This window comes from Macadamia integrifolia, chromosome 5 (assembly GCF_013358625.1).
Source record: "Macadamia integrifolia cultivar HAES 741 chromosome 5, SCU_Mint_v3, whole genome shotgun sequence".
In the NCBI taxonomy this organism is placed as follows: domain Eukaryota; kingdom Viridiplantae; phylum Streptophyta; class Magnoliopsida; order Proteales; family Proteaceae; genus Macadamia; species Macadamia integrifolia.
The window spans coordinates 30,984,414-31,007,256 of record NC_056561.1 but is presented as its reverse complement, the minus strand read 5'-3'; the positions used below and the strand labels follow the sequence as shown (position 1 = coordinate 31,007,256).

Genomic DNA, 22,843 nt, shown 5'->3' with positions numbered 1-22,843 from the left:
CTTTTTCATTATACATTCAAAATTAAAGGATTTCACCAGTTTTGAAATGTCATTAGTATAGCATAAAATGGATTATTACTACGGAAACATACTACCATCACTGTTATATATCGTTGTCATTATTTTACTATAAATGACAGAATATGCATATTGTAACCCAAGGGTCAAGGGGATAGCGCAATTGATGAACAACGAACTTGACACAAACCATAAACTCGAACATCCTAAGTTCGACTCCCACTAGGCACACCTTGGACCACTCACACGAGGGTGTTTAGTGCTCTTCACAGCTTTCAGTGAAAGTAGAATGATTCTCATTCAATCCCTGTATGACCTGGTCCATGCGGTTAATATGGACTCGCGAGGCTAGTCAGGCAGAAAGCTTGAATACCCATCATTAGCAAAAAAAAAAAAAAAAAGAATATGCAAATTGTCGTAACAAATCATTTTTACTACAGAAAATAATTCCCGTTATTAATAGTATACCTTTTTTAAAAAAATATATATTTATATTCAAAAAATTAATTCCTAAAATAATACATCAACGAAAAAGAGAAAATATATATATATATATATATATATAATTTGATTCTCAATATGCAATATACTACTATGATCTTTTTGGTGCAAGACCTCTTTCTCAAGCAACTCAACGCAAATTTTCTTTATATTATATTCCTTTATCAACTGCGTAATGCTAACTTTTGCAACCCATTCTGCCACCTCATTGTGAATGACCAACCCTGTCTTGCTACTCTATGACTTGGTCATTTCAAATGCAGCATCATCCCTCGGAGGAAAATAGAGTTAGTGAATGCTTCCAATTTGTGAGTAGTGATATCCAACCCAAAGTGGGCTCATCAAACTGAATCTAGCAGGAAGCACTAATCCCCTTCAGACTTCAGTTACAGTCTCCCTAGATAAGATTTAATCATTAGTATAGCACAATTGTGAATGAACCACCATAAAGTGAATTAAAAAAATGATATCTAAAGACAAGTTCAAGTCCTTACTTCATAAACTGGAACAACAATATTTTCCAGAAGGGAAAGAAGCGAGCTTTCTCTACCTCCTTGGCTGGTTTTTTCCTGCAGCAAGTAGGAAACAAAAACAATGAGTATTGGAAAAATTTCTCCACACTCGTGTATCCACTAATTGCCTTGTGAGAAGCAATAGGAAAAAAATTGTCTAGTCCCAAGGTGTTGAACAATGAAATGGCTTCCCCTTAGAAAAGACATTTTACAATAGTTCATTAATAACTCATTCAGCATAACAGAAAAGCCTACTCAATCATCTAGGGGATGCTACTGTACTGGTTATGAGAAAAACAAAGAAGCAGAGCAGGTTCAGATCTAAAAATATGATTGACACTACAAAGAAAGGTCTTTAGGGGTGAAGATATACCATCCCAAGACCATACCATGTAGTTACCAGAAACAGTTCTTTGGACAAAGCCCAATTCAGATTCTTCATTGAAACTACGAAACTGTATGTAAAGAAGGTGTGCCTTTACTCATGGCCACATAGGGTATGGACATATGAAATTTTTGAGTTGAGATTAACAGCACGTTGAAATTTTTTCAGGGCAGTTTCATGATCTTTCTGTAAGCTATAGCAGTTTACTACAGCAAACCTGCATATATGCCAATTGCATCAGAGAAGATGGGGGGTGGCAAAGTGAATAATGCTTCCGTGGCTTCAAAAATAGTGAATAATGAAGATATTTCCTTCAGAATTTTACAAGGTATTTAAAAAGTCATCAAAATTCTCCACTAGCATCTTAGACTTAAAACCAGTGAAAAAAATATGGCAGACAGTTTTTTCAAGGATCCAAACCATAAGACTTTCTTCCTTTTCTTTTTCTTTTTCTATTTTCTTCTCTTTTCTTTGTTCTTAGACATCAACATACACACCATATATATTCAGAAAACATACAAACATGGCTGTAAACTCACTCCCACACACACTTAACAGGGGAGGCTGGGCTGCACCTCCTCTCAATCTCATACTCACCCATCTCTCTTTCTCTCTTCCACTTCCTTCACTCTCCTTTCTCTCGCAGCTGGCCTGGGCAGCAGCTCCCTCTCCAGATCTTCCATTGCACTCTCACTTTCTTTCTCTTATACTTTTCTTCCACCCTTCTTCTTCCTACCTCTCTTTCCACTCCAGCTGTCTATAAAACACTTCTTAATCTCTGGAATTTTCTTCTAAAAATTCTAAAACATAACACAAAGAACAGTAGAGTAAATATCAAGATGCTCCTAGAAGCTTCCTTCACAGCTGTCAAGACTTCTTCCTCTCCCGCATTCCCTCTTGCTCTTTGGATATTGGACTATAACCAAGAGAAGCTAGAGAAGATTAACAGTAAGCTTCATAGTGTAGCAGCCCAAATTTATTTGTATAAATTTACGTAGCGGCCAAAATTCAACTAAATTTCATAGAATTCTTCTTGACATAAGACCTCTAAAGAACTTCAAACAGATGAAAATATTTCCCATAAACAACACAAAATTTGTCCACTCACTGCTCACAGAACTGTAGCAAACTTTAGTTTTAAATGAAGCACATAATAACCAAAATCAGATGCAACCCACAATATTTGTGTTGTCTCTGGTAGGGGTTCCAACTGAAATTGCAACTGGATAGCACACAATTTTTAGTGCAAATGTATTCCAAACTGAAAAGGTGGTGGGGAGTAGGAAGAAAAGGTACAAACCAGATCAATTACGCCTCTTGGAGCTCTGTTTTCAGATTCTCAAGGCCACCAATATTAAACTTTAAAGGTATTTCATTTTCCATGCACTCCCGATCTCTGTTCCCATCTCTGTCCCTCTCACATTCAGAATTCCTATCACGGTCACTGTGGAATGTCTCACAAAATAGCACTTCAAAATGATTATAACAAGATTTTCTTTTAATTAATTATGCTTGTCTGGTCATTTCATAACACACAACTGAAGGACAAATATTTTCTTCTGTATGTGAAACAGGATAGGTGTGGCTTTAATAGGGAAAAGGCACTGTTAAGTTGTTTTTCCTTTTTCCTTTTTCCAATAATGAGTGGTGATTTACAATAAAAAAGTTCTTGGGATACACCTAGCCTCCTAATTTCCTTGAGCTTTTCTTTCTTTCTTCTTCTTACCTTTTTACCTATTTTTCTTTGGTGAGGGTAGCCTACTCCTTGAATTTGTCCAGAAAACCAATTCTATATAGGGATATACCAAATGCAGCAGTAGATGATCCTGAGAATCAGGAACATAGAGAATTGTTTCTCTCAAGGAATTATCCCAGCAAATCTGATTAGTTGACAAAAGTGGCCAAGAACCAAATCTACAGAGCAATTATTTTCAAAGCCACTTGATGCATCAGCAGCAATGAAATATGCACTACAGCAGCACAGCCACAGAACAACACCATAAAATTGATTTTTCTATTCAATACACATGGTACATAATGACTTTTGCATAAAACCACAATGGAATATGCATTACACCAATATTTTTTATTTTTTTGGTAATCATTACACCAATATTAGTACAAGTATAAATGAATTTTTATCTGTTTAATACACATAATGCATTATGACATTTATCCCAAGATGGTGAGAAGAAGAAAGTGAAACTTAATATAGTTTCTGTGCAATTATTTGTTTAAATTCATGTAGATAAGTACCAGACTTGTAAAATGCAGAATATGCATTTAAAATGGTCAACTTGATAAGTAACAATGACAGGTATCCCAGAATAATATATAGCCGCATAACCATAGAAGAAAAAGCAAATAACTTAAGTTTTTTCACTATAGAGGGAAAAGAATGGAAGATACACAAACAGGAGCTGAAATCCTCCAACAACAAGAAGAATAAAGAAAATACTTTATACAGAGGCAGAAACACACTTATGTTACAGCACACAACAACACGATTGAGTAAACAAACTAACTTCCCATGGCAAAAAAATGCAGCAATAATCATAACCTAGCACCTAATTGCTCTTCAATACCCTGTTCAAGATCTCACTACTCAAAACTCTATCACAATAACACATACTTTCTCGAATAAGAACAAATCAACTCATCAAGGAGAGGAAAGTAAGAGATAAACAAAGAAAAAATAAGACATAATTTACCCATAAAACCACAAGTTATGAACACTAAAGCGGAGGAGGAGCACCAAACTAAACTTACCTGAAATACAGTTAGGGCAACAAACTGCTCAAGCTTGAGAGTGAGCCGGAGCCAAAGCTTCCTCTGATACAAAACTGCCAATGTATTGTACCAATCAGCGAGTTTGCACTGGGATTGAGATATTGGAGAGCAACCGTTGTCTATACAGAATCACTAACAACTGTCCCAAGAGAGGCAAAGAACTCAGAAAGAGATGAGAGAGAGAGAGAGAGCACCCGAATGACTGAGGGCTAGGGATTTGGGACGAGAGCTGCCAGAGCAAGGAAGAAAAAACGGTGTGAACTGGAGGTCAAGGAAGAAATGGGGTTTTGAGTAAAAAAGAGGGTCCGATGTTTCGATTCCTTCAATCTCGATCCATGCGTATATACAGGGTATAGGTAATTGTATTCTATACTACTGTATATTGTTTTATTCCAAATCAACATATCATTGTGTCAAATTCTACGGTGCAAAAGAAACCCCTCAAAAAATTCCTACATGGGGGTGACCGACCAGAAAACCCCAACCCTAATTTTTTTTATCTAAAATTATTCTTGAGAAGAAAAATAACTCCAAATGTGGATGAGGTAATATTCTCTACTCTTTAAGCTTCACTGAGTGTAGGAATGGAAATCCTCAAGCAAAAGCACCAAAATTCTTGCTCTTTAGTGTTTTATTTCTTCAAAAAAGTAGAGAGAGGCGAGACCTTGGCGAGATTTCGCGAGATCTCGCCTAGATCTTGTCGTTTTTACACCTCGCCTGTGATCTCGTCCTGCTAAATTAAAAAAACTGATGAGATCTCACCGAGATCTTAAACCATGGTCACAAGAAACAGATTCTTTTATAACAAGTGCAACAGTCACTTTTAATCACTGTACATTCATTAAGCTGGAAAGAGTAACTTAGCATCATACTGGAGAGAAAACTACCAATAAAATTATGACAAACTTACACAGCCTTAGTTGCTACTGTCACCTAGAGGCTATAATGTCACAAGAAAGATTAGGTATGCACAGCTGTTTACCCACTGACTGAAAGAAATGCTCAAGTTCCTGAAACTTCACACTTTACAAAAGATTCTTTGAGGAGTTTTATTCCATTCTCCAAATCAGATAGCTTACCACCCAGAAAATTTACCTCTTTTAGATGTAACTCGAACTTCCCCAACCACCTTTGCTCAAAGTCTCTCATCTGTTCTTCAATCATGAAGCGTAAAACCCTAAGTTCTTCCTCTCGCTCCTCACGTTGCTTTTCCAGTTCTATGGAGCTAAGAACAACACCACCAGGCCCAGCAACATCCTTGTAAAGTGGCTCATCAGGATGTGGATAACGTTGTCTATATTCAGAGAATGCCTGGCGGATTTCCTTCAAAGCCCCCTTATAACCATTTAACAAATTGCTCATGGCATAGAGTTCATGCTCAAGCCTATAAATCTCCAGTTGTCTTTTCTGCTCCTCTTCAGACTTTGATCTATCCAAAGCTTCAATGATTTTATTCCGCTGCTGCAGCTCAGCCATTAAGGCCTGCTGATTTAAATGAGAATTCATCAGCTCCTGCTCTTTTGCTTCATATACCATTCTAGCTTTACCCATCCAACTTTGCACCTGTTCCATGCACGAATCAAAGTCCAATTCATTTTGGTCCCATGAGCCATCATTTCTCATCCTTTTGTGTTGACCATTAAACGAGTGATGATTCATATCATCATCAAGATCTAGCTCTCTCTTGGACCCATTTTCAAACACAGATGATGGACCAACTGCATTCATATGGTCATCCACCCTTGAAGTTAGAAATTCCCCAGAAGGGTGACTAAAAAGGTGAGCAGGCGTATTAAATGAAATGTTCGCACTTCCGATAGCTTGAATAAGCTCGGTAGAAGATAACCGCTCCAGATTAGTGGGTTTTGATGAAAGATCATACCTCGCTTCTTCCACTTCTTTCCTTTCACGTTCACTCTTTAAACCCCCCACTTCGTTTAGATTACAACGCTGCAAGAAATTCTCACCAACACTGTTCCTACCATCCAGATGCCAAAGTCCAGGTTCATCATCCTTGCAATCCTGGAAGTCCATGACATCATCCTCATCTCTAACCTGCTCACAGTCAGTTTTGACATGTCCCAGACTCAATTCAATCTGTTCCTCTCTCTGGAAATCCTCCAAATTTGTTTCCTTAATGTCAGCATCCTCTTCCTCCTTCATATCAACATCTATTGTATGTTCTTCTTTAAGCAGATCTGCGGTTTCTTCTTTAAGCAGATTTGCATGCTGAGCCTTGACCAAGAACTGCAAGTGTGAAGCGTAATAACAAGAGCCCAAATGCGGTGACTGTGTGAGTTCCTTCTCTACCATAAACCAGATCAATCCAGGCCAGTCGACCTTCTCCGGGTGCCCATCTCTGATAAGCCTACACCACGCCACAATCTCATTTGGCAATATCCAGGTATCCTCATGGAGAAAAAACCAAGTCGACACAAAATCCTCCATAAAAGCAACGAAGTCTTCAGGTAACTTCTCCAAATCAGAATCCGCAGATTCCGACTGATTACTCTTATCTTTCTTCAGGGGTAGTTTCAGGGCTCGGCCGAGATCGGCTCGATTGACCATGACCCGGTAGTCGTTCACATAGCTGCAACGTTGCTGAGGGTTGAAATTGACGATTAACTGAACTAGTAGGCCTTTCCGGATCTCTCGATCAAACTCCAAATGGGCAAATTCCCACAACCCTAGACGTTTAAGAAGCTTCTCGTGCTTGGAGAAATCTAGGGTTTTACTGGGGATGAAAGGAATTGGCTGTAGCTTTTCCTTAACAGTTTGAAGTTTCTTCTCAAGAGCAGCACGTTGCCGCTGGTTGAGAGATTTCTTCCTCTTGGGGGGTTTCCGAGAGACGTTCGGAGCATTGTGTGGGGGATTGTTTGGAAGTATGTCAAAAAGGGTAATTTCGTGGGCAGGAGGAGGAGGGAGCGTAGGAGACAGGGGCATACCTTCTGGTTCTGGTTCATTATCCTCCTCTTGTAGCAGAATCTGTTTTTGTTCCTCTTCTTCTCGTTTTTGCTCTTGTTCATGTTGTCGTTGCAGTTGCTGTAGTTCTTCTTCATCTACTTTTTCTAGAACTGTAGCTTCCTCGAACTGGATTTCTAGATCATGAATTCCTTCCGGCGCCTCGGCTTCCCGGGGCTGTTTTTCTAGGTCATGAGTTCCATCAGAGCCATTACGTTGATCCTGAGGTGGAGGTGGAGGTGGAGGTGGCGGTGGCGGTTCTTCTTCCACCAACACCAATTCGAGGTTTTGATCTTCTTCTTCTTCTTTTTCTACTTTTTCATCCACCAAGGTAGGGTTTTGATCATCTAGGTTATGGTCTTTAGGTGTCTGAGATGGCTGTTCTCCTTCCATGTGCTCAGGGATTTGGTCTTCCGAGTTTTGGTCCTGCTGTACTGACTCCGATGGCTCTTCCTCTTCCACCATTATAGGGCTTTTAAGCTGCTGCTCCTCCTCCTGCTGCTGTAAATCTTTGGCTTGTTTCTGCGATCGAGTCCTTTTGAGCTTCCTCTTTCTCATATCCTTACGGCTTTTTTTCCGTTTCGACGTCCCGGAACGAAATCTACACAATTTGGAGTAGCGACTCCCGACTGACCCTTCCTATAAATTGAATAGTAGTGTCCGACTTCAGTTGGACATGTATATCATGGGAGGTCGTGAAGAAAATTGGAAATTAGACAATTCCTATCCAAATCGGCCGGAATTTCCAATTTTTGAATCATTGCTAGTAAGCCCATCACCATGGCATCGATGCCATCTCCTAGGGGTGCAACTGGTCCAAATCATTGAAATGTCAATGTTTGATCTAACCTCTCACTCAAAAGGCTTTCTTTGGTGTCATTTTTATTTTGAGAAATTTGCATAGCTCTCCCCGTGGACTTTCGTCCTATTACAATGTGTTTTGAATAATTACGTCTGCACTCCTGAAGGCTGATCGTATTAATGAGGTGTTAGTTTGAAACCGTTAAATTATGCAAATTTTTCATTAATGGTTATATTATCTTTCATTTTGACCTTTTTACCTTTTCAATACAACACCTCGAGATATATCCTCAACCTCCATATTCCAAAATTATATTCCATCTCACCTCTTTCTTCTTTGGTGATCTGCATATATGAAATTGTCATCTTCGGCAAATTGTGGGGATTAATATCTCCATTTCGATGATCTTCGAACTTTGAAATTGAATCCCAACTCCAACGATTTTGCAACTACCTTAATCTTTTCAATCCGGTAATCTTTCCAATCCGGCTATTTGTTAGCTGCAAAACTAACAACCAAGGAAGGTGCAATTGTACTAGAAAAGATAATTGAGCACCTTTGCAATGTGAATGTAACTTTTCCCCCTTGAATCATTCATTTATTGTTGTCAATTTTGATTCTAGGGTATATCAAAATTTGTTTCTCTGTGTTCTAGGGTTTCAAAAAAATTCCTCAAATCGAGTTATGTTTTTTGAACATTTTAATTTTATTGGTTCCTTTAATGTAATTGAATCCAAAGTAGAAGAGGTTTAGAGGACATGATCTCCCATAACCTAGATTGGATTCTTGAGGCTGAGGAGATATTCTGGTATCAAAAATCCAGACACGCGTACCTCAAAGTAGGCAACAGAAACACCTGGTTTTATCATGCTATTGTTCGGAATAATCAACATAGAAGAAAAATTGACTTCATTATTTTTCTCGATGGGTACCCCTCGTCCAACCTAGTAGATATTGCTCAGGCTTTTGCTTCCCACCTCTCGCCCATTTTTACCATCTCTAACCCTTTGGATCCCTCTTTCATTGAGTGCATTTCCCACCAAATATGAATCCTGATGATCTTCCTACCCTCCATGGTATTCCTTCCTTTCTGGAAATCTGTATTGTTGTTTTTCCATTGGGGCCCAAAAAGCCCCTAGGGGTAACGGATATCAAGCTGTGTTTTTTCAGAAGTTTTGGGACTTCATCAATAAGGATGTGCACAATTTCATTATCATCTCCTTCTTTAGAGATATCTCTCTGCCTCCGGCTTCCAATCATACCCTCATTTGGCTCATCCCTAAAAATGATAATTCATACTTGGTGGAGGATTTAGACATATCAGCTTATGTAATGTGCCTTACAAATTCATTTCTAAAATACTTGCTTGGAGACTCAAATCTGTTCTCCCTGGAATTATCTCCCTTTTTTAATCAGCTTTTATGCCAGGCAGACAGATTTCTGACACAATTATCATTGCCCAAGAGATATTTCAATTCCTTAATATCAGGGAGAATAGATTTGAGTCTCCAAGCAAGTATTTTAGAAGTTTTGTGTTGCTTTAAATAGGATATAGCTAAAGCTTATAATAAGCTTGAATGGGGTTTCCTCCGCGGAATTTTTTATTTCCTCTGGTTTGAAGAAAAAACAGAGATCTGATTGGCTCTACATCTTTTTCATTAAACTTAACGGGACTGCTTTAAAACTTTTTTGAACCCTTTAGGGGTATCCGACAAGGTTGCCTACTCAGCCCATTCTTGTTTATTGTGGCTATGAAAGGCCTTTCTTGCCTCTTGAATGTCTATAGAGACCTTAACGCTTTAAAAGGTATTAAAATTGCTAGGAATGCACCTAAAATTTCTCATATTCTTTGCTGATGATACATTTATTTTTTGTAGAGCTTCTATTGATGATATCTCTACTATCAAATATATTTTTGACATTTTTTCTGACCTTTCTGATATTTCCATTAATCTTGGAAAGAGTGGCCTTGCCTTTAGTGCTTGTGTGAGCGATTTTCGTAAGACTAAGATTTGTAACATGCTTGTCATAAAAGAAATGGATAGAAAATCTTCTTATCTTGGTACATCTCTCTTTCCGGTGCATGCCATAAGCCATAGATTCCAACACATTGTAAATTGGGTTGGTATGAAACTAGTGTTATGGAAGGCTAAGCTGCTTTCTTATGCAGGTCAGACAATTCTTATTCAATCCGCTTTATCTTCTATCCCATCTTACCTTATATCCTGTTTTGTTTTCCCTAAGCAAACTTGTCGGCAATTGGACTCTATTTACTTAAACTTTTGGAATGGTAACCAACCATGGGAAAAGAAACTACACCTTATTGGTTGGCATAAAATTTGTAAAACTAAATCTCTTGAGGGTTTAGAATTTAGGACTTTTGAAACCCAAAACCAATCACTGTTTTTGAAAATGGGCTGGAGATTACTCTTTGAAAAAAATGCCTTTTGGGTTCGAGTCCTTTCTTCTAAATATTATCCCAATAGAACACCTTTCCACTCTTCCACCTTTAAAGAGAAGAGGGTCTCCTACTTGGAATAGTATTGTGAGAATTCTTGCTAGCCTTTCTAAGATTATTTATCGAAAATTGTGTAAGGGTCAGCATATTGACTTATGGAATGATCCTTGGATTCCATTACATTGCCCTGAATTAATCTGTTTCAAGATTATAGTCTCTCTCACACACACTTTGATAAGGTAAGTGAGTCGTTTATTGAGAATAGCTGGAATTCCAGCTTGTTAACCAGCTTTCTTTCCATCAATGTGGCAAACAATATTCTGAAAATTCCAATGAATATTCAACTTAATGATTCTTGTTGGTGCCACATTTCTCAAAAAGGAGTCCTAACCACTAAATTGGTTACTGAGTTTCTATATTCATCTGTGTTTACTAATACCAATGGATTATCTAACATGTGTATTTACTCCTCTCCCTACTCGCACTGGTGGCGATTCTTATGGAAACTCCATACGCACATGAAATTTAAGTCTTTTTCTGGTGACTCTACCATGGTGGATTTCCCACGAAGGATACCTTGAGAAAATTGATTATACATGTGCTCTTTGCAATAATCATTCTGAATCCATTTGGCACATTTTTATCTCATGTGAATTCTCTAAAAGGATTTGGGTTGCGAGTTCGTTGAGGCTACATACTGAACATCTTTTTGCGTCCTCTTTTCAGAATTTAGTACTGTATTTCTTTAATTTTGACCCATTTTTGGCGGGCAAACATATTTTCTTCTTTTTTGTCTTTATAATTGTATGTTATTTTATTTGGAATCATAGGAATGCTATATTATTTAAGAATGAAAAACCTAATCCATATATGGTTCTTTTCCCCTCCTTATGGTGGATTAATTGTCTTCAAGAGTAGGTGCAAAGGACCCCAACTAGCGAACCCAATGAATCTAGACCGAATAGGCCTTATATCTATACCATCCTGCCCTAATGCTGACAATTATACACTTTTTTTATGTACTAGTTGCAAAGCCAAAGCTTAAATTATGTGGTTGGGCGTCTTGTTTAACTTATAAAGGAGAGTTTATCTCATTCACTACTAATTATTTGATGACAGTGAATCCCATCGAAGCTTCTACTAAGGGGTTCCTCCTCAGGGTGCATGAAGCACAAGTAAATGGCTAGACATTCAAGGAAGCTTGGACAAAACCGAAGAACTATATAACCTTTTTGTCGACTACACACCCACCTCATGGCCTTGGAGCGTGGTTCCTCTACTTCAACTCAATAGGTGTAATCTTGATAACTTTGTCCTTTCTTCTTTGATGTAAGTTTGCTTTTTTCTTAGCATCAATATATATATATATATATATCCAAAGCATGATTTTTTTTTATTGAAACCATCAATAAGGATAGTGAGACCTATGAAAATTTGAAGTTTCAATGACTATTGCAACTCTACTTTCTTATGGTATAATTTTTATAATGTGAATATATGGATTTTGGATGAAATGTCAGATTTTTAACATGAAGTGATGTTTATTTATCTCTTCCACATGAAATTCAACCAACCAACCTTGGTATTTCCAAGGGAAGAGGAGCTATAAGCTATTTTGGGCCAATAGATGTATGTGATCAATGATGTAATGAGTTCCCATTACGGCATTACTCTCTTGTTAGTCACCTTCATTTACAAATTATCATCAACAATGTTGCAAATTCCCAGCTGGTTAAGACTTTTGCCATCACCAATGTTTTATCCAATCTTCAACAGTGGTTTGGGTGTGGCTTACTTAAGTTATGGGGTTTTGATCCTGCAAGAGAAATTAAGAATAGGAAAATTTTCATGTACCACTCCTAAATTTAAACATAATTAGATGTAATCCCCTCGATTTTTAATAATATCAACTACACCCTTGATGCATAACATCATTAGTTTTATAGCTTATAATTGAAAAATACCCTTTTGACCCTATTATGTCCCTCTCTGTAACAACCTATTCCCATCCATGGAAAACCCACAAACATAAATGGGACCCACCACTTCTTCTTCTTCTTCAAACACCACAACACCCTGCCCTTCTTCCTCTTCCTCCTCCTCCTCCTCCTCCTCATCCTCTTCTTCTTAACCAACTCTCACCACTCTGCAGAGAAATCCTCTACTTGGCGGAAAGCTACTGGGATGAAGAGAGCATCTAGGTTTTAGTGTTGATGTTCTTCCAGAAAATACTACCACCACTGGCAAAGATGGAAATTAGGCTTCAGAAAATTAAACCATCCATAAATTTTCAAATACTAACAATTCCATCTGCAGGCTGTTGGTGTACGATGTCTTGTATTCCGTCACAGTTTAATCCAGAGAGTACCAGTACAGCAACTCGATAGGCTGGACGGTGGTCCCACTAGCCGGTTAGCAGGTAGTGGGGGTTGCAAGGGGGCAGGAGGCCCCCTACATAGCAGGGAGTGTAGGGGGCGCAACCCCCCACTCAAATTTTTTATTTGAAGGCAGTTGTGTGCTTTCTGGACTAGGGTTTTTCGCTATATATTTGTAGCAAGGGTTTATTTTTCTATAATGCAAACAGTACTGAGAGGTGTGAGGGACGAGCGTTGTAACCCTATTCTCCATTGATAGTGAAGCAAGATCTCATCTCACCGAGGACATAGGCAATCTTGCCGAACCTCATAAAATCTGTGTGCATTGTTTGTTCTTATTTTTTCCATTATCTTTTGCATCGTTTTAGAGTTATGTTTCTATAAATTGGTATTAGAGCTCTAGGTTTCCGTTTTTTAGGGTTTACTATCACGATGGCAAGGAAGAGATCGAATGTCAAGTATGATATCATGTTGTTCAATGGGAAGAACAATTTCACTATCTGGTGTCAAAGGATGAAAAATCTTCTGATACAACAGGGTTTGACAAAAACATTGTTGGGAAAGTCGAAGAAACCTATAAAAATTACTGACGAAGATTGGGAGGAGATGGAGGAAAAGGCGGTAAGTGCTATTCGATTGAATCTTTCTGATAAAGCCCAACAATATGTTGTAGGTATCGAATTTGCACTGCAGTTATGGGCGAAACTTGAAAGCATCTACATAACGAAATTCTTAACGAACAAGTTGTTCATGAAAGAGCAATTGTATTCTCTCGAGATGGAGGAAGATACGGATGTATTAGAGCATCTTAACATGTTCAATCATATCGTAAGTAAACTTACAAACCTGAAGGTTAAGATCGAGGATGAAGACAAGGCATTACTGTTGCTGTCATCGCTCCCAGAATCATATGATCATCTAGTAACGACTCTCTTTTACGGGAAGGAGATCCTTGAGATGGATGAAGTCGTGGCTGCCCTCATATCCAATGATACAAGGAGCAAGAAAGAGAGAGATCAAATCAGAAAGGATCTAGGAAGAGTCGATCGAAGTCAAAAGGGACAAAGACAAATGTTTCTTGTTACTATTGCAAGAATAAAGGTCATCTGAAGAGAGAGTGCCTGAAGAGGAAGGCGGACTTAAAGAAAAAAGGTATAGATAAGGCATCTGAGGAAGCTAGCGTGGCTGATAGTTCAGATGGAGATGTACTCTCTATATCATTAGGTAAGAATCAACCTTCTAATTCTTTGATTTTAGATTCTAGATGTTTATATCACATGTGTCCACATAAAGATTGGTTTGATATATATCAACCATATAATGGTGGGTCTGTTCTAATGGGGAATGATGTTGCATGCAAGACCATTGGGATAGACACTATTAAAATTAAGATGTTTGATGGGATAGTAAGAACTTTAACAGATGTGAGACATATACCAGAATTAAGGAAAAACTTTGTATCTTTGGAGGCACTTGACACAAATGGTTGTAAGTACACAGCAGAAGGTGGAGTTCTCAAAGTTATTAAAGGTGTTATGGTTGTCATGAAGGGACAGCTAACAGGAAACATATACAGACTCATAGGGAGCACTGTTACAGGTGAAGCATCTGTGACTACAGATACATGATTTGATATAGATGATACCAATCTGTAGCATATGCGGTTAGGGCATATGGGAGAAAGATGATTGATGGAGCTTCATAAAAGGAAACTATTGAAGGGAGTGAAAACATGTAAACTGAACTTCTGCAAGTATTGTATGTTTGGGAAACATTGCAAGATTAGTTTCAAAACTACAAAACATGAGAGTAATGGGGTGCTTGATTATGTACACAACTATGTATGGGGTCCTTCAACAACCAAATCTAAAGGTGCAGTAGAATACTTCGTGACCTTCATTGATGATTACTCAATGAAAGTCTGGATCTACTTCATGAAGCATAAAAGTGAGGTGATCACTAAATTTAAGGAATGGAAGGCTGAGGTAGAAAGGAAGACAGTAACTAAAATTAAGTACTTGAGAATAGATAATAGAGGGGAATACACGTACAAGCCATTTCTAGAATTATGTAAAGGTGAAGGGATTACACGTCACTTCACGGTTCCAAAGACACCACAACAAAATAGTGTAGTTAAAATGATGAACATAACACTTCTAGAAAGAGCTTGGAGTATGAGGCTAAATGCAGGGTTGAGCAAGAGATTTTGGGCAGAAACAGTGAATATGACATGTTTCCTCATCAATAGGTCTCCATCAAAGACGATTGATTACAAAATTCCTAAAGAGGTATGGACAGGAAAACCAGTAGATTATTTTATTTTAAAAATACTTGGTTATCCAGCCTATGCACATGTTGAGAGTGAGCAGCGTTTCAAGTTAGACTCAAAGTCTAAGCAGTGCATCTTTCTTGGTTTTAAGAAAGGTGTAAAGGAATTCAAGTTGTGGGATCCAAGTTCACAGAAAGTTGTGGTTAGCAGAGATGTTGTGTTTGATGAGACTCATATGGTGAAGTCAAAATGCAATTCACAAATAGTTGGTAAAAATAAAGAAGGTTCCACTGTGCAGGTGGAGTTAGGTGAGTCAAAAACAATAAGAGAAAATGAGTCATCTAGTGACTTATTAAGACAACAGGAAGCAGTAAAAGTTTTCTATACTATAGCAAAGGGTAAAGGGAAGCATACTCACAAAGCACCTATGAGATATGAGTTTGAGGACATGGTTGCCTATGCCCTCACCGTAGGTACAAGTGATCTATCTTCCTACAATGATGCTTTGAGTGATGCACAACATGATAAATGGATGGCAGCTATGATGGAGGAAATGGAGTCTCTGCAAAAGAACAAGACATAGGAGATTGTGGAAAAACCTAAGGAACGAAAAATCATTGGGTGTAAATGGGTGTTTCGTAAGAAAGAAGTAGCATCTGAGAAGGAGCTTGAAAGGTATTAGGTCAGACTTGTAGCCAAGGGCTATGCAAAAATGAAGGGATAGACTACAACGAAATATTCTCTCTAATGGTGAAACACACTTCAATTAGGGTACTACTTGCTTTGGTGGCCATGTATGATTTGGAGCTTGAGCAGCTTGATACGAAGACTGCATTTCTTCATGGTGACTTGGAGAAACAGATTTACATGGAGCATCCTGAAGGTTTCAAGGTGTAGGGAAAGGAATATCATATTTGTCTGCTTAAGAGGTCGCCTTATGGTTTTAAGCAATCTCCTAGGCAGTGGTATAAGTGTTTTGATTCCCACATGATGAAGATTGGCTACACACAAAGTGAGTATGATAGTTGTGTTTATTATAAAGCGTCAAGTGATAATTCCACTATTTTGTTGATCTTTATGTTGATGACATGCTCATTGCTACAAAGAATAAACATGATATAGTCTCTTTGAAGTCTTTGTTGAGTGCTGAATTTGAGACGAAAGATCTTGATGCTGCTAAGAAGATCCTTGGCATGGAAATCCTTAGAGATAGAAATGCAGGTAAACTTTGAGTAACTGATAAGAGGTATATTGAAAAGGTGCTAGAGTGTTTCAACATAGAAAAGGTTAAGCCGGTTAGCACTCTATTAGCTAGCTACTTCAAGTTATCTGAAAAGGAATGCCCTAAAACACATAAGGAGGTGGAGCATATATCTCAGGTTCCCTATGCTAGCGCAGTTGGGAGTCTCATGTATGCTATGGTTTGTAGCAGGCCGGATTTGTCTCATGCAGTCAGTGTTATTAGTAGATACATGAGAAATTCAGGGAAGGAGCATTGTAATGCAATTAAGTGGATCTTCAGATATTTGAGCAAGACTAAAGATAAATGTGTTATGTTCAGTGGCAAGGGAAGTTTCACAGAATTGGCAGGTTATGTTGATTCCGACTATGCTGGTGATTTAGACAAGAAGAGGTCTACTACAGGGTATGTATTTACATTGGCTGGCGGACTGATATTATGGAGGGTGATGCTTCAGTCTACAATTGCATTGTCCACTATAGAGGCTGAGTATATGGCGGCAACTGAGGTTGCCAAGGAAGGAGTCTGGTTGGCTGGACTGGTTCGTGAGTTGGGGTTGGAGCAATGAGGTACAATGTTACATTGTGACAGTCAGAGTGCCATATATCTTGTAAAGAATCAGGTGTTTCAGGCAAGGACAAAGCATATTGATGTGAGATTTCACAAGATCAGGGAGCTTGTGTCAGAGGGCAGTATTCACTTGAGAAAAAATCATACATATCTCAATCCTGCAGATATGTTTACCAAGCCAGTTACTACAGAGAAGTTCAAGTCTTGTTTGGACTTGATTAATATTACTCACTATTGAAGATGAGGGACACACTAAAAAGGTGCGGGTTTGTACCTCTAATGAGGTATGGGGATGCAGACATCTATGTGCATTGCTTCTTCTTATTTTTCCATTATCTTTTGCATCTTTTTAGGGTTACGTTTCTACACGGGCATCTCCTAAAGACCCAAGAATAGATCAAAAGAGCTTAGAGCTCTCACTCATAAATAACAGATATTCACACTTTGGAAATGATAGAATTAGAGAAAACCATATCTAGAAGTAAAAAAATCAAAGTATATCTAATCAAAAGCGATGACAATGGGAAAAAACATCCATACCTAAAAATGGATGATTGCATCAATGTTAAGATAATGCTTCCGCAAAAATCTTAATTTCTTTTCTAGTTATCTAAAACCTCCAAGTTGGAAATGATTATTTGTTTTTTAATAGGATAAATGATTGCTGATTTGCAGAACCTTAAACTCCAAAAAATGGACAATTTCCAGAAATATAGCAAATGTGATGGTTGCACAAGCTCGAGAAAAATCGAACATGAAATTGATGAGAAATTGAAAAAATGTCCTCTACTACCCTCATCATCCAAAGGATCAGTGTCTCTAGTGCCCATATCTTCAGTCAAAACCTTGAATTGAAGAAGATCATCTTGATTTGGGGGGTTTTTCAATGAAAGGTAGAACAATAAGTCTACCTTTCTTCAAGGTAGATTCACCATTTAGTAAAGATTAACTCAATGACATCACCACTAAATGATTTTCACTTAACAAAACGGATGTATGTATAATTTCGTTATGCAAGTGGGGATGTAAAAGATTTTTTTTTTTTCAAAAAAAGTAGGAGTTACACTTAATTATGTTTAAATTTAGGGGTGCTATATGAAAAATATCCTTAAGAAAATCATGGACTGTTTTACCTCTGCATCAGTGGTAAAACTTACTTTCGCCAGACAAGGAATTGTAACAAAATCTTTCACCGTTGGCCACTATTAATCTCATTTCTTGGTCTACTCGTAAGCAACCAACCATTGCTTGCTCATCAATTGAATATGAGAATAGGGCATTGTTAATCCCACTACCAAGTTTATATGGATACAATCACTTTGAAAAGAACTAGGGGTATCGCTCACTCTATTGACTATGTTGTAGTGCGACAATCTAGGGGCATATCTTACCATCAATCCTCTATTTCGTGCACGAACGAAACATATAATAGTTGACTTCCATTTTGTTCGCCAATTGTTTTCTCAAGATCACCTTGATGTCAGGTTCACATCTACTAAAGATCAGCTAGCAGACATCCTCACCAAGCAGTTGTCTTAAATCAAATTTCTTTAATTATCTATGTGACAAGCTAAAGATTAACAAATGTCCATCTTCATCTTGAGGGGGGCTGTTAGGAGATACGGTGAGTTTTGGATTTCTAATTTTGAATGTCATTGACTAGTTCAAACCAACCTTATCCCTATATCCTTGCTATACAAAATAAATTTCAAATTCAAATGAAGTTTATCCAATTGTAACAAATAGTGTAACTGCAATAGTATATATATGACAGCCCATTCAGCCATTCATTAGGTAATATAAGATTTTTACCAAATCAGATTGCGAATCTTCACAGTGGGTAGGGATGGAGCAGAAATAGGTTTTTGCTTGCTTTTCTTATAGTAGAAACGAAATGATGTTATCGATTTTGGGATGTATAGCATGTGCTCATTAATGTTGAGCGCATAAACAATGAAAATGATTTTTAGCCATAAACCATAAATGACACTAGACCCCGTTTATGGTTTTTGAGTTTTTTTATTTATTTATTTATTTTAAATATAAACAAACTCCACAAAATGATACTAAACGAAAGTAATAACGTTTTGTTGGCAAAAAAAAGCATAAAATAAATAATAATAATAATACTAAAGAGGGCCTAAAAGATGCTTTATAAGCCCAAGACATTTCCCCAAGATGGGGGGGGGGGTGAGGGATTTGGAGGGGGGAGTTGTGAGGCCATGACAATCTCCCCCAGTCAATCCCTGGCATCCTCCCTTGGGGACCCCTACCCTAAGTGGGATGCAAATTGTTGTGCTCCCAACTCATATCTTCAGTCTATCGGTCCCACTCTAATACTTCGTGTTACAGTCTGGAATAACCATTTCAAAGTCCTTAGATTTGAAAGCCTACTTAGATGCAGATTGGGCAAGTTGTGTCACTTGTGTGGATGAGAAAAAGAGCACTAGTGGAGGTGCTTTCTATTTTTGGGCAACAATTTAGTTGCATGCACAATAGGAAACATGAATCAGCTTCTTCTTTGTCAACTGAAGTATGGTATATTGTAGCATCTTTTAGTTGCACTTAGGTCTTATGAATGAAACAAATGTTAAAGTGTTTGAATACAAAACAGAATTAGCCACTGGTTGTCTACTGTGACAACAAAAGTGGCATCAACATCTCCAAGAACCCAGCAATGCATTCTAAAACGAAGCACATTGTTATCAAGTACCATTTTCCGTGAAAGAAAATCAGTGCAAGAGACTTTGCTATCAATATCATTTATAGAGAGAAAGAGGCTAGTGACAGGTTTTTGGTGATGTGAACAGTGTCTATGATGAGGTGACAAAAATAACAGTGTGGGCAAACATGTCGGTGATGTGGCAGACAAGTTTGTACACACATCACTCTATCACCCCTGGAGGGGCTAGGCGATCCACTACTAAGGTCTATGGGTAAGAAGGTAAAAAAAAAAAAAAACTGAAAGGTTTTTTGTCTTTTGCTTTGAAAAACAGGAGTAAATTCGTCCGATCGCAACGATTCAATACCGATCCGGACCGGAGATCGATCCGAGTTTTAAAACCTTGCTCCGGTTCTCGGCTCCTCCCAGCCCACTGCTTCTCTGCTCAAACGTCCCGCCCTGCAAGAATAAAAAGATATACGCACCCGGTAGAACTCATTAGTCATAAGTTCCCTCCAAATTCATTACATACGGATGTACCCGCAGAAATCGTGAGGCTGCGAGGGGGGATGACTCAGTTCTGGAAACCTGGTTCCGAGAGGCCTCGCCTCATCGACGATGAAGAAGGCGGAGTTCTGTTCTACGCTTCTGCTTCCTCCACCTCCTCCGGGTACTCCTTTGCTTTTTGACCTATTTTACTTCATTTGTAGTCTCTCTCCGTCTCCCCCCCCCCTCTAATTCTCTCCATTTCCTCATTTCTTTGAGAATTTTCGGACTCACAGATTTGGTTATTCTAGCATTGAGAAGCAGAGACAGAGGCTCCCAGTATTTAAGTACCGTACTGCCATTCTCTATCTAGTTGAGACTTACGGCACCACCATTATTGTTGGCGAGACTGGTAGTGGTAAAACCACTCAGATTCCTCAGGTCCCTTTTCCTTCCCTCGTTGTCGGTTCATTTTTTGTTCTCCCAATGGATCGACTCAAGTGTTGTGGCCCCATTTTCGCTTTTGATATATTTCAGTTCCTCAAAGAAGCAGGTTGGGCTGAGGGTGGAAGAATGATAGCTTGCACACAGCCAAGACGGTTGGCTGTTCAGGTTCCTTTTCACTCTTGATTTCCTGCTCTCCTCATATGTTTATACTGTTATCATGCTCTTATGGCTGCTATCTGAAATTATATTGTCCGTGGAACACTTAGGTTCTGTTGCTTACTTCTGCTTGTATCAGTTTTCAAACTTTTTTTATTCCTGACATAGAATTGGAAAGGAAGTATGTTGAGACTCAAGAGTTCTTTTGCAATTTGTGTACTATTGCGATAATTTTTGATGTGGATATTAGTTATACAGTTTTGAGTGTTGGGAATGTTGCTACTCTTAGCCAGGCTCCTTTAATGGTTGGTTCCCCTTTTATACAACCTTTCCGGCTTTCCCCGGTTCGTTCTACGTATATTAGATTGTTAAAGGAAGATGTAACCATTGTCATGAGATTGGGTAGTATTTTGTGTTTTTCAGGATTTGCAATGTCTTAGAGTTTCCTCCAGAAGTTCAGAACTTAAGTTGCCATGGCAGATCACTTCATATGGGGGATGACTGGAATGTAATTTGATGGGTAATGGGAAGCACAGATGCCCCAAGAATCACGAGAAATTAGTCATCAGTCTTAGAGTTGGTTAGAGGACAGCCTTGTTGTCAAAATTTTTCACATGGAAATATAGAACAACCTAGGTGAGCTCAACTCAGGCTCTTGTGCTGTTTCCTTAGGCCGGTGCTTAGTTGTGCTAAGTTGGCTAAGCACATTTCTCTATCCTTGTTGAAACTCAAACAAATTAGAAATTCCTTTGAACTCAACTGTTAGATATCTTGTATCCGTTGCCATTCCAATTATGCACCTATCTTTGGTGCAATGACTTCCCTTAAAAACCCATATGTTATTTAATTATTTTCTGAATCTCTGCAGCCACTTGCCTCAAAAGGCTGGCTCATTATCCACATTCATGAATAAATACAAATTTCTTTTAATTTCCGGTGGTGTCACCTAGATTTCTTTGTTAGGATTTCATCCATTCCAGCCAAGTCGATGGACACTTTGGCTGACATGAACTATGGGTCACTCTGGATTCGCCTAATGTCATCTTTTAGAGCCCACATCAGATATATAGCCCAGAAATGTAAGAACTTCTGCATAGAAATCATAGAAAATAACAAAAAATTCACATAATATTTAAAGATATACGACAAAAACTCATCAATTTATGCATTCAATGATCTAAATGTGAATTAAAAGTGTTCTCATGGGTATTATATGGACTCCCTGTGATTCTTATGTGCAATCATGTTTATGAATAGATTGAAAAGGAGAAGATAAAAAAGAAGAATAAGAGAAAAGAAGAATGTAATAAAGGAAAAGAAAAATAGAAGAATACAGCCTATCGGATTTCCTCCCACCTTGTTATGTTAATAACCAAGTTTGATATTCCCACTTTGACACTGAGAGGGAGGGGGTGAACTGACCACCGTAGTCTGTAACACACTCCCGGCTTGACGGCAACTGCACATAGATTGGCTGGGGAAATCCAAATTTACCAATCAACACATAGTCGTGTACACACCCACCTCGCAACCACTATGTGGCCATGATGTAAGGTTGGTTCACCCTAGGTCATAGTTGTCAAGGCGCCAAGGCGACGACTTGGTGATCAGGCGGTTTGCGTGAGGCCTAGACGACAGTCGCCTTATTGCACTGCGTGTCGCTTTGTGTTTTGGCTCAAATATTATTTAAGTAAATGATTTACTTAAGATATTATTCATCAAAAAGCAAATACCCCCTATTTGAATAAATAAAAATAGTTTGAAAATCAAATTTCAAAAGGATAAAAAATCAACCCCCCAATCCAAGAACAAAAACTGGATTTTAGTTATTGGGGCGATTTTCAACTTTTAAATGCTGGGGTTTTTCTGAATTATGAAAATTTTATAAATCTTAACATGTTAAAACATTGATAAAATCCAAAAGTCTGGTAAAATAATCTTTTGTTTTGATATCCATAAAATTATTTTCATTCAGGAGATTTGTACAACATTCACGCACTTTAAAATAAGTTTGACCAAACATAAATTTGTCATTAAAGCTCAGATTTAAGTAATCTTAGACCTGTTGGAAAGCTGGTTTTATGTTATACCTAGTACAAAAAGTCAAATGTAGAAATAAAATTATTTCACCAGTCAAACTTATTATAGAACAAGAGCATTTATCTAAATGTTGACTTTTTAGGCCTTCATGTGATTTAATGTTGGTTTTTT

General features: G+C 38.1%; 2 protein-coding genes across 4 annotated transcripts in view; one reads left to right on the top strand and one right to left on the bottom strand.

The window, feature by feature from the left end:
- Nucleotides 1-547: 547 nt before the first annotated feature.
- LOC122079716 lies at nucleotides 548-8,006 on the bottom strand. The gene is made up of 3 exons (XM_042646405.1): nucleotides 5,302-8,006; nucleotides 1,014-1,088; nucleotides 548-916 (listed from the first exon to the last, which is right to left on the bottom strand). The coding sequence occupies exons 1-3, from the start codon at nucleotides 7,723-7,725 to the stop codon at nucleotides 902-904; spliced, it is 2,514 nt and encodes an 837-aa protein (XP_042502339.1). The 5' UTR covers nucleotides 7,726-8,006; the 3' UTR covers nucleotides 548-901.
- Nucleotides 8,007-19,966: 11,960 nt separating this feature from the next.
- The window catches only part of LOC122079794 (probable pre-mRNA-splicing factor ATP-dependent RNA helicase DEAH9), a 126,237-nt gene continuing 123,360 nt past the window's right edge, over nucleotides 19,967-22,843 (top strand). Inside the window, exons 1-3 of one of the 3 annotated variants that reach the window (XM_042646519.1) lie at nucleotides 19,967-20,213; nucleotides 20,326-20,470; nucleotides 20,567-20,641. In XM_042646519.1, the coding sequence (XP_042502453.1) occupies nucleotides 20,113-20,213; nucleotides 20,326-20,470; nucleotides 20,567-20,641 (321 nt within the window). In that variant the 5' untranslated portion in view covers nucleotides 19,967-20,112. The remainder of the gene's footprint in view (nucleotides 20,214-20,325; nucleotides 20,471-20,566; nucleotides 20,642-22,843) is intronic. The other 2 variants (XM_042646518.1, XM_042646517.1) reach the window with 2 other exon arrangements.